The 12018-nt window shown below is 55.5% G+C and overlaps 1 protein-coding gene across 1 annotated transcript in view; it reads left to right on the forward strand.

Annotated features, from left to right (window-relative positions):
- Window positions 1–1132: 1132 nt before the first annotated feature.
- Window positions 1133–12018, forward strand: part of IGF2BP2 (insulin-like growth factor 2 mRNA binding protein 2) — a gene marked incomplete at both ends in the record, with an annotated part of 13023 nt that continues 2137 nt past the window's right edge. Inside the window, 8 exons of the mRNA XM_010192108.1 lie at window positions 1133–1181; window positions 1530–1581; window positions 2120–2183; window positions 4637–4909; window positions 8681–8815; window positions 9251–9373; window positions 9612–9747; window positions 9939–10067. Of these exons, the coding sequence (XP_010190410.1) occupies window positions 1133–1181; window positions 1530–1581; window positions 2120–2183; window positions 4637–4909; window positions 8681–8815; window positions 9251–9373; window positions 9612–9747; window positions 9939–10067 (961 nt within the window). The remainder of the gene's footprint in view (window positions 1182–1529; window positions 1582–2119; window positions 2184–4636; window positions 4910–8680; window positions 8816–9250; window positions 9374–9611; window positions 9748–9938; window positions 10068–12018) is intronic.

Genomic DNA, 12018 nt, shown 5'->3' on the forward strand with positions numbered 1-12018 from the left:
GCTGAGAAGGGCTGAGGAGGATCCAGCAGGGGCAGCCGGCTGCCAAACGCACACAGGGTGTTACTGAGCATGTAGGCTTTGTTGTCCAGTGCTGATGGCACCACTGACCATGCCTGTTTGAGCAGCACCAGGAGATAGCTCTGTTTGGCTGCCTTGCTTGACCATGGATTTTGTCTTGCCCTCGCAGCCTGCATCTCAAGAAATGTCCTTTTCCTGCCATCCCTTTCACTCTTGGAGTCTGCATTGTATCTGCTGTGCAGGTTGCTGTACATGTTCTCCAGCATCCTTACAGTCACGCTGCTCATGCTGCACCCCAGATTCATGTTTCACAAGGCAAATGGTTGTCCATCATAAGCGGTGAATGCTGGTCTGGGTGAACGGTGGATGAGTTCATGGCTTGGCTGGATCCTCCATGGACTCAAGTGTCTCAAAACTCCCCGCTGACCAAACATGTCTCCAAACACGGTTTTTGGTGGTCATTACCTCTTGGAAAGCCTTTGCAGTGCTTCCTTAGCATCCATGCCCCAAGGCTGTACCGCGGCGAGGTTGGGTGTTCAACCGTGTGGAATTGGGTGTACAACCATGTGAACTTCGGAGCACAACCAGGCAAGGTTGAATGTGCTGGCCATCTCCAAGGGCAGGGCTCTGAGGATATGTATTTAGGTTTCCCCGTGGAAAGTAGCCCCATGTTGCTGGGAAGTAGTGGATGTCAGTTGGATGCACCTTTGGAGTGGTCATGGTGGGTCTCGGGGTCCCGTCCTGTCCCCCCACAGCCGACCAGCCCGGGCAGTGCGGTCAGGGGCGTGCGTTCATTCCGGCTGTGCCAGCGCACCATGGCTCTGCAGAGGCTCCTTTCAGGAGGTTTCCTTGGAAACCCGGCAGCCAGCACGAGGAGGAAGCGTTTCTGAGACAGCTTCGGCCCCAGCAGAAGGTGACCAGGGCAAGGCTGGAAGGAGGAATGGCTTTCCCTGGGGCTGAGCTGCTCCAGCCCAGTGCAAGGAAGCAGGATGCTTTGGGAAGTGGGATGCTTCTTTGGGAAGCTCTCCCCAGCTGCCATCTGATTCCCAGAAAGCCCTCGCCCTCGTGCTGCAATGTTGCTGCAAGACCCTAACCTGGGGCTTTGTCTTTGCAGGAGCAGGAAGATCCAGATCAGAAACATCCCCCCGCACTTGCAGTGGGAGGTAAGGAGCAGACGATCGTAAAAACATCTCCTCCTCCATCAGTCCTGCCAAGCAGCACAAGCAGTGCTGCTGGAGCGTGTGGTCTGCGCCTGGGCCGCCCTTTACCTTCCAAGTAACCCCAGGAGGGAGGTTGAGCATGAACTGGGCTCCATCTCCTGCCTGCTCGTGGGTCCTGGAGCAGTGGGGCGACTTTGGGCATCATTGGGATATTGGGATGCAGGTGGGCAAAGACGTTTAAGCAGTTGGGTGGTGCTGGCTCTTTGCAGGGTGTCTATGTGTGAAGCAGACTCTGCTCCCTGCCTGCTCCCTACCCTCCTCACCTGCCCTCTTTGCTGCTCTGTCCCCCAGGTGCTGGATGGCCTCTTAGCTCAGTATGGGACAGTGGAGAATGTAGAGCAAGGTAAGATGGTCCAGCATTGTGGTCCCCATCTGCAGAAGCCCCAGCACCGCTTCCCAGCTCTGCCCACACCAGAGAAAATCCAGTGGGGTGAAACCTGGTCCTGGGTACTGGGCTGAAATGGCTTTCCCCACAGACACAGGTTCTGCTGGCAGAGGTGGGGCCACCCGTCCAGTGGTGGGATGGCGGTGGCCTTAAGTCCATGCCCAGGGCTTGAAAACCCCATTGTCACTGCAGTAAAAGCAATCTGAGTGTTGTTTGGGGTCTGCTGGTGGATCACTGATGTCCCACTGTGCATCCTCCTCGATGAGGGTGTCATGACCCAGCTTTGGCACCTTCTTTGCCAGCCCAACCCCATCCCTTGTGCCGGGGGGAGAATACAACGATGCACAAGCATGCACCCTGTGCAGTGGCCGTCCCCCGGGGACAGGCATTGCCCTCCCACTGTCACCACCATCAGGGCGTACTGGGGGTGCTGGGAGCAGTGGTGACACCTCCCTCCTCCCCTGCTCTAATGCTCCTTCTCTTGCTTTTCCCCCAGTCAACACAGACACAGAAACAGCCGTTGTCAACGTAACGTACGCAACTAAAGAAGAAGCAAAAGTGTAAGTGAGTTTTAGTTCATTTTCTCCATATTCTCACACCACCCAAAGTTTTCCTGAGGAATCCCAGGTATTTTCACCTGGCTGTTTTTTCCAGGCTTCTTGTCTTCTTCCTAAGCCTCCTTGCTTTGTTTCTAAGCTCTTACAGTGTAAGCTTCAAGTGCCTTAAGGGCCATTTTTGTATCTTCTCGAGATACAGTTGGCAGATGTTGGTTTTATCTGGAGCTGTGTCACCTCCCATGCCTTCTGCCAGCAGTCAGCTCCACCTTCTCCTCCTCACCTCACCACTGGGTGGTCTCTTGCTTTCTCCTTTCGCATGGGAGATGGGGTTTCTCATGGTACCCCATCATATCCATTGGACCAGCCTGGGGCCATCAGCCATGTGATTGTCCCCTCTTCCTCTGTGCCTTCTCCTCTTGTTTCCGAGGGGCTCCCAGATGTGCCATCTTGCAGTTCCCTTTGGACACTGTCCTTCAGGGTCCTCTGCAGGGTCACCGTGGCCTTGTCTTCGGGGAGCAAAGCGCTCTAGAAAGCTGAGGGTCAGTTTAGATAAGCAGTCGGTCAAGGAGTCATCTTCCCAGGCTGGAAGTCCAGACCTAAACTAGGAATGCAGTGGATTAATCACCAGTACAACCAGCCAGCCTGAGCTGCTGAAGAGGTGGAATATGGTGGAGGAGGTGGGAGAGGTGGTGAGGAAGCACAGTGATGATGGGAGATCCAAGTATCCCCCTGCCATCTGGGGAAAATTCAAGTTAGAGACCAAAATGTTCAGGGACTCTCACTTCCTGCTTTTTGGATCCCAGAGAAACCAGCTGATAGACTTCTGAAAGGTTTTTGGAAAGTTCTGCCGTGGACAAGAGAGAGGGCCTTTGGGTGGACGAGTAAGTGGTCAGAGGAGGTGAGAGGGAGGTGAGGGTTCCATGGCTGGTTTCTGCAGGGGAGGGAGAGCAGCAGAGAGTAAATCACCCATACGCTGTGCAGAGGAGTTGTAAAGTAACGCCCCCCATCAAGAAAAACTTCACAAGGATGGAAGAACCTGGTAAGGCTGTGCATCAGCGTTGTAGGGCTGTGGGAAGGCAAGCCTAAAGCTCTATCATAGCCAGCAGAGGAAAAAAACCCACAATTTAGGTGTTATTTCAGAAACACAAGGACTATTTCAAGCAAAGCACTTTGTTAGAGGATTGGCGAAACTTCAGCCCTGTGCTGGAGACCACTCTTAAGTTGGCTGTGAGGAAGCAATAAGCACATGTACTTATGGCCGGGGTATTTTTGATGTGACTCCATGCAAGGAAGAGCCTTTGCCAGAGTCCGTTTGCTGATGCACATCCCTGCAACTCCCCATCTGAGTTGACCCATCATGGGGTTGGACTTGTGAGGACGGAGATGGGGTCAGTTGTCTGCTGGTGCAGGAGGCCAGAGGACAGTTCACCTTGCGCCAGCTGGGGTAGCCATAGCCAGGCTCTGTGGTCCAGCGTCTCTGGCCAGAGTTAGCTGGTTGCCAGGAGGTGAAGGGAAGGTGCCATGGACCACAGATAAACACAGCATTTATGGGATGTGTGGCAAGAATTGAAGAATCTCACCAACACAGAAGTGCTTGATGCTTTGGGTAGGAGTCTCCGGGATTAGCAAAGATGCTGTGATGGGTTGCATCCAGCTGGACTGACGCCTGTCTTGGGTGGTGCTCAGCAGCTCAACACAGAAGCGAGCGATGTGAGGAAAGGTCAAGGTGGTTCGTGGGGATGTGTGTTTGGTTTAGAGCACATCATCATAGGACTGGGTAAAAGGAAGACCTTGACAGAGGAATCAGACTGCAGGGCACTGTGTTGATTTTGGAAAAGGATGGTGAAGCTGCAGAAGTCCTCACTGGATGTGAAGTTCAGCACAGCTGAAGCCATCACCATTTGCAGAGGTCATTGCAGGCTCCGGCACAACAGCATCGCACTGCCGAGATGGGGCTTGGGGGGATGAAGAGTCCAGGTCCTGCACCCCCAGCCTCACCGAGCTGGAAAGGGAGTTGGGGTTCCCGATAGAAGGGCACCACGTGCTGTGTCCTTCTCCTTGCAGTGGCAGCTCCTGTTCAGAGTCCCTCTGTCACCTTTTCTGTGTCCAGAAAGCCCATGAGACCATTTCCATACTGTGTGATAGCTTCTGGGCAGCGCTTTCCCCAGGTGAAGTGCCAGATCCCCAGGCTGGTGTCCCACCTCTGCTGGGGGAGACAAGATGTGCCCCAGCCCTGGTGTCACCCACTTGGGAGGGGACATCATCCCACCACTCTACAGGGCTTGCTCTTCATGGGGAAAGTGAGGGGCTCCAGCTTCAAGTGGCCACCTTTTCCAGACTGGGGAGAGAGGAAGGTGCAGGACTGGGGAGGGACTGTGGCCTGCAAGGGCATGTTCTGGAGATGTACCCATCCCTGGTGAGCCCCTCACCGCCCCCCGCCTCTCCCTGCCTTGCAGAGCAATTGAGAAGCTGAGTGGCCACCAGTTTGAGAACTATTCCTTCAAGATTTCCTACATCCCGGATGAAGAGGTGAGCTCCCCTCCGCCCCCACAGCGATCCCGCCGCGGGGGCCACTCTTCCAGGGAGCGGGGCTCCTCCCCGGGGGGCTCCTCGCAGCCCAAACAGCTCGATTTCCCACTGCGGATGCTGGTGCCCACGCAGTTTGTTGGTGCGATCATAGGAAAGGAGGGCTTGACCATAAAGAACCTTACTAAGCAAACCCAGTCCAAGTAAGTACCTCGAATGGTTTTGTTTCCTTCCATAGGGTGCTGTAGGTCCCCAGCATGGGCTCTCCGTGCACTCGGGGCTTTTGAGGGCCAGTGCTGTTTTCTTGGGGTGCAGCCTTCATGGGATGGTGGCAGAGCCCATGTCCTAAACTGTTCCTGCTGGCTGGGGGGGTCTGGGTGTGGCCAGAAATGGGTTTCTAAAGCCTGATCACAAGAATGGCTGGGGAGGAGGCTGTAGGGCAAAACGGCAAGTTTGAGGATAAAATGCTGAAGGGAGATCCTAGGTACAGCAGCCAGTGGCCCACATTGTCTTTGCTCTCAGGGTTTGCTCATCCTGCAGTGTCCCATATGGGCTAGAGACAATGCAGGGGGAAACGGGGCACAGTGAGAGCGCTGCCTTGACAAGGATGGGCTTTTTGTAACTGTTGGAAGCCTTTTTTTTGCTATCTAACATTTTTATTTTTGAAGAAAAAGAAAAAAATATGGGGAGTGTCTTGCCAAAGTTTTCCATGTTACTCTTGTCAATGTTCACATTGCTTTCACCACTGATTTTCTGCGTGGTTTTTCTGCATGGTTTGTTCCTGCCCAGATTTGTTTGTGTTTAACCCAAAGCTGTCTTCTCCCATGCTCATCATCCTGAACCCAGTGGTCCCACAGGACGTAGGACTCCTGTACCAGAACATCTTCCCAGGCCTCCTAGTGCTCAGAGAAGTTTTTAGAGGCAAATTATTTGGTAATAGCACGCCTGCTTGAGCAGGAGGTAGCGAGATGCGCTGCTCTGCCGCTGAGCGAGCCGAACCCCGGCGCTGGGTTTGCAGGAAGAGGTTTGTACAGAAAGGGGGCAGACATGTAGGGAGAGGAGCTCTTCGAGCCCAGCTGGCCCTAGAGCATGGCCACCAGTAGCCGTGAGCCGGTCCCGGTTGGCCGCAAGCCCTTCTTCTCCAGGTGAGTGCCCTGGTGTGTAGCTGTGTCTTTGCCACTCAAGACTGGAAGGTCACCCTTTGCCTGCCCCATGCCTGGTGAAGGTGGGAGGCACCGGCTGCTGGTTTCTCCCAGCCATGAGGCTAAACGCTGCTGACTGGGGCAGTTTCTGCCACCAAGCTGTCCCTCCTTGTGGGTTGGCTCCCCATGCCTGCTGCGAAGACTTGGTGCTGTGGAGGAAGGTCGTGCTTCATGCTTTCACCCCTCCTGACCTGGCTCAGGAGGCCACGTGCCGTGGTGGGCCACCACCTCCACTCCAGCCATGGGCAAGGAGGACCTGGTGACATCTGTTGCCTGGCCCCTGCTCCTACCAGAATGATGCTGGGTCCTGGATTCCCCTGGTCACATAAGACTTTGCCTGTGTCTCCACACACAGTGATGCCCAGAGATGCTCCTGAGCTCCAGGGGACAAAGCTGTCTCCAGGTTGAGCCATATTCTTCCTTTGCTGAGGAAGACCCCAGACCAAGAGCACACTGCACCAGATGACCTTCCACAGTGACTGCAGCCCTTGTAACTTGATGAAGAGAGGACCATTGCTACTGAGCAGCCATGTGTCAGGATAACCCTATGTGCACATTATACTGTCCACCTTGAGAGGGCTGTCCTTCATGGCCACAGCTCTCTGAAGCCTTCCCAGCATCTATAATGTGTCTGGGGTCCCAGGCAGCTGCTGATGGGATGAAGGGGTTGAGGGTCCCCTTCTCCATCCTCCCGTGGGGCTGGAGATGCACTGGGATGTGCTGGGAAGTCCAGAGCTGTCTTCCATCCACCAGCTCTTCAGGGCAGGACGTGCCTGAATGCAGAAGCCCTTTCCTGGCTTCCCCATCTTCTCTTTGCAAATTGAGCTCGTGCCTGCACATCCGGGTTTGGGATGGGTTGGAGGTCAGCCAGAAACCTGGCCCGTGTCCCGCTCCCAGGCTTGTCCAGGGTTCTCATCATTTTGGCGCGTCTGCTCAGCCCATCCGTGGCTCTTGGCCCTTCGCTGGTACAGGGGTTTGGCTCCGTGCCCCATCTCCACCAGCCTCACCTGCACATGGGTTCAAGGAGCTGCCTGGTCCCTGTCTGTGGGGTTTCTTGGGGCAGCCATGGGTTCCTCATCGGTTCCCCCCAGCTGGGGGACCTGGTCAACCTGGTATGACATCACGGCACCACTTCGGAGCATGGGCCTGTTATCGCCTCTTGTGGGATGTTGTGATGGCTTTCCCTGGTGGAAGGGGTGGCGGTGGGGTGTCCCCACACCTGCTGGGCACTGCCCCTGAAGGAACACATCATCCAAGTCAGCCTGCTGGAGCTCCTCAGCTGGGAGCGCTTTAGAGGGCGTCACCGGCGAGTGGCATTGTGCAGCTGGGTCACTGTGTGCTGTGGACAACACCAAAGGGCTGGGAGAGTCTGGTGGTGCCAGTGCCTCTGCACAGTCTGAGCAGGAGTGGTCCCCTGCCCAAGCAGCTCTGGCTGAAGCTGTAGGAGATCTGGAGTGATGTCACCTGCAAAGGGGATTAAACTCTGTGCTGATTCCCTCGTCAATGCTCAGATAAAACCACTGTGAGGTCCCTTTGGAGGCTGATGGGGTAAGGATCTTTCCATATCTCAGGGAAGGTTCACCCAGGTGCTTCCCATCTACCTGTAGATTAAGTGTCCCTCTTCTATGTGCTGGTTCATGAGCTCCTGCAACAGTTGACCTGTGCAAACCCACCGTGGCCTGCAGCATCCAAACGTGGTGCTGGTTAGGGATGACTTTGCACCACAGCCCTTGGCCTTGCACGCACAGCAGTACCCATGAATGATCCTGCTCAGGAGGGAGACCTCTTGCATAAACAGATGTGGCCAGAGGACACCGTGTTGGAGCTGAGTGCTGGTGGCATTCACTGGCTGGCCCAGCGGCCACTGCTGCACCTTCTTGGAAGATCTGGGCCAGCCCAGCTCTGGCCACAGCAGTGATGGGGACCCTTGAGGTGGTGACCGATGGCAGGATGGCTGCGTGGCATCACCCTCCGGTGGGAAGAGCCCATGGACTCCTGTGCAGAAGATGGAAAGGTTGCTTACCCATGTTGTTTAGGGCGCGTGGTTGACGTGAGGAGTCTCCTACCCCGCTTTCCTCTCTCCCTCTCTCTCAGGGCCTTTGCCAGGTACAGGTGAGCAGTGAGGAGTGAGCTGGAGGTGTGTGCCTCCTCCCCGCCACGGGCTGCGGGAGGACCAGAGGAGCCAGAGCGTGGTCCCTGTCGCCGCGCAAGGGAGAGCTTTCTGGTCTCCCGCGGAGGGGCGTGAGTACAAGCGCTGTTGACGCGTGCTCCGCGTTGTGACAGACGCTGCTGATGGGTAAGTTGTCTTTGTCGCGAAGGACACGCAGCGGTTGTGGCAGCTCCTGGTTGCTGGACAGCCTCGGGTGTTGTACAGAGAGAGGTGGAGGTTGGAAGGGACCTCTGGAGACCTCCTGTGTGGTCTCCTGTGCCAGGCGGGACTGGCATCAGAGGTGACAGACCAGGTTGCTCAGGGCTTTGTCCAGTTGAGGATTTGTTCTGCCCGCTCTTGATGCATCCTTTGACATCGGGTCATAAAGGTGAATGTAGCTCAAGTCTGGTCCGAACCAACTGAAGTGAAATGCTACCTGGGCTTGCATGACTCCAGGTGATAGTAGATGTACGTCAGCGAGACCCAGGTTCACCCCAAAGCTTGAGCAGGTGTTGAAATGAGCTTTTTTGGTGAATAGCCAGCTCAGCTCCTGAGCTCTCAAAAGCCTTTGTGTGACACCAGCCGCATCTCAGGGGGCTCCTCTGCTGGTTGTTTCTCCGTAGGGTTGACATCCATCGGAAGGAGAACGCTGGTGCTGCCGAAAAGCCCATCACCATCCATGCCACGCCAGAGGGCTGCTCCGAAGCATGTCGCATGATCCTTGATATCATGCAGAAGGAGGCCGATGAAACTAAATCGTGAGTGCGATAGTCAGCACCCCTGGCTCACCAAAACGGGTGGGTTTGGAGGAAGGGAAGTAAATTCAGCCATCAGTGGTGAGGAAGTCGTCTTCTGTCACCCCCGTCCCCAGAGGGAACCGCTGGCATTTGGAGGTTCAGGATAGAGTCATGGGTTAGTTAATGGCTTACAACTTAATAACTTCTCTGTGATGTGGTTGACAGCATCGTGGAGACCAGGTGAGTCCAAAGAGCGTTCAGGAAAACTTGGAGAACAAAACCCCACGAGATACAGTTGTACCGTGAGGCTTGGGAGGTCTCTGATGTCCCGTTCACCAGAAGCTGAGGAGATACAGTGGTGGTGGTGGTTCTTCCACCACATCGCTGCTGACCCTTCCTGGAGATTGATTTCCTGGCCAGACAGACCTTTAGATTTTACTTTTTAATCTGTTTTAGAGCAGAAGAGATTCCCTTGAAAATCCTAGCACACAACAGTCTGGTGGGGAGGTTGATTGGCAAGGAGGGCCGCAACCTCAAGAAGATCGAGCAGGACACGGGTACGAAGATCACCATCTCCCCGTAAGTCCTGGTGAACACCAAGCCATCCCCCTCCATCCAGCACGGTACAGGCAGCGCTTGGGCCAGAAACAGCAGTTGTGTCCTCCCATACACGTTCTCCATCCCTGCTGGATGGTGGCATTGGGCAGGGAGAGGGTGCGTGGTCCCACACTGTCTTGGGGGGTACCCTCATGTTTTATTTGTTTTCCTTTGGTTTTTTTTGTATGTAACGTCCTCTCGAGTTTTGTCCTTGGGCTAGTTTGCAGGATTTAACCATTTATAACCCCGAGCGGACCATCACGGTGAAGGGCAGCATGGAGGCGTGCTCCAATGCCGAAGTGGAGATCATGAAGAAGCTGCGAGAGGCCTACGAGAACGATGTGGTGGCGGTCAACGTAAGCTCCCAGCCCCCCGTCTGGGATGTCCCTGCTCCAGAGCCACTGCTGAGGTGGCCACAAGAAAACTTGGGGGTTGTCAGTCTGTCATGGCAAGGGTTGGCCCTCACCCATCATGTCCACACTATGGTGAGAACTCCAAAAACCGTACTTGGCCTTTTACACATTTTTCCGTGTTTTTGCTTTCCCAGCAACAAGCCAACCTGATCCCAGGACTGAACCTCAGCGCTTTGGGCATCTTCTCGACGGGGCTGTCCATGCTCCCATCCACCCCAGGGTCCCGAGGGGCTGCGGCGGCTGCTCCATACCACCCATTTGCAGTAAGTGCGAGAGGTTTTGGGGTGCGGGGGACGCCTTCTTGGGGGCAGAGTGGTCTGTAGAGTCCTGCTGTAGCTCTTGGGTCTGGATGGACGCTGTAGCTATAGGAGCCATCTCATGGGGAGCCTTGAACCAGAGCTGTGACTCTTGGCCGTTTGGGAAGATGCTCACCACAGCAGGAAAGTGGAGAAGGCAGTGAATGAATGTGGCTCATCCCCTCTTGGATGTAGCTCCCTGGGAGGAGCTGTGCTGAGCTCACTTTCCTCTTTGTCCAAGGACTGGCTGTGTCCCAAGGGTACTGCTTTCTGAAGGTGGCTGGGAACAGCCTGTACAATGATGGCATGGAAAAAGGTGGTCATCAGTCCTGACCCCAAACCCACCACTGGCCTCTGCGGGTGTGGACTCGGTTGTGCCCTGCGGGTCTGGTCCTGGTGGCCATGTGAACCTGCCGGTGTCATCCCTGCCCTGGCATCCGAAGGGTCATGCTTGCTGGGAGTTGGCCTTCACCTGGTTTCGTAGGCGAGGGTTTTCCTCCTCTCTTCGGGTGCTGTGGCTGCTGGGACCTGGGGCAGAACAAACCTGGGCGGCGGCTTCACAACCGCGCAGGTTGCACTGGGCAGGGACAGCCCAGTCTTGGTCAAAGTGTTGGTGGAGAAGGTCCATCCCCAGCCCACCAGAGTGCCCTTAGAATGGCCAGACTCTGCCATCTCTGTTAGTCTCTAAACACTGAGGTGATTTGGCTGCTCAGCGTGGGCACGCGCGTTCATTTACTTGTGCTGTTTTCTTTTCCTGGCGACGCCAGCAGCAGAGCGGTCGGAGGAGAACGGTGAGTGCCGGGCTGGCGGGGTGAATGAGTCTTGATGGGTTTGGTGGCCCCAGAGGTCACCACCAGGGTTGGTCCCGCTGCCAGCCCGCAGAGGAGAGGATGCTCTGCCTGTATCGGGTGTCCGAGCGAGCGCAGCCTTTTTGACACGTCTGCTCAGGCAGTTGTTGGTGTGATGGAGAGGAGCTGGGCAGGTCTCCTGAAGGGCAATGTTCGCTGTGGGCTCCTTCACCCCAAAGCTTTGTGTGGCTCTTTTCAAGCCACCCTGAGGAGTCCAAGAGGAGTGATCGCCTCTGTCATCATTTTTTATACTGAAGGCAAAAACGAGCAGGCAGAAAACTCACACACCACTATGGGAAACTGTCTTGGCTCTATGGTGGCTCCTTCCCCAGATGTACTTTGTACTTCGCACCTCAGAGGAGTCATTCGTGACCGTGTCCACAGCAGGACCTGGGGCTGGTGGCTGTAGCTTAAACCAGAGAGACCTGGTGAGGATGGAGGGCAGGGAAGGAGCCTGATGGTGACAAGGAGGAGCTCCTCCTCAGCCATGGGGACCAGCTGGATGGGAAAGGATGCGCTGGTGTAGGAGACACGGAGCAGCCCATGGCCAGAAGCAGAGACTGGACATGGGGAGCGTGAGCTCAGTGCAAGGAGAAGCAAAAAACACAGCGGGTTTGGAGAGTGGGAGTGGGAGCAGCATCTACTGTGGGCAGGGGCGCTGGGGCTTCTCTTCCATGGTTTGCAGGTGGTATCTGGTTGCACTTGCCCAAATCTGAAGCAGCGAAGTTGTGTCTGCTACCAGGAGAAGTCTTGGATGTGTTTAAGACATGGAGGAATTGGGTTGAGCTGGGTTGGGTTGGGGTGCTGACATGCACCCCTTGCATTTGGCCATGGAGAGACCCACTGTTTTTTGCCTGTCCCCAGCCCAAGTCGTGGGGGAACATCTTCTTCAGCCTTTGCTTTCTCTTCTCTTGTCACTGGAGAAGGGAAATGGTGATGGAAACCAGGTGTTTTGCTTCGTTCTCACCAAACCTCACCTTCTCCTCTGGGGACCGGTGGTGGTTACAGCACAGTTTTGGCTTTCCAGGGTTGTGGCTGCTCCCAAAGGCTGTATGAGCCAGTTTCCCTAC

This window comes from Mesitornis unicolor, unplaced genomic scaffold (assembly GCF_000695765.1).
Source record: "Mesitornis unicolor isolate BGI_N332 unplaced genomic scaffold, ASM69576v1 scaffold44319, whole genome shotgun sequence".
Taxonomy (NCBI): domain Eukaryota; kingdom Metazoa; phylum Chordata; class Aves; order Mesitornithiformes; family Mesitornithidae; genus Mesitornis; species Mesitornis unicolor.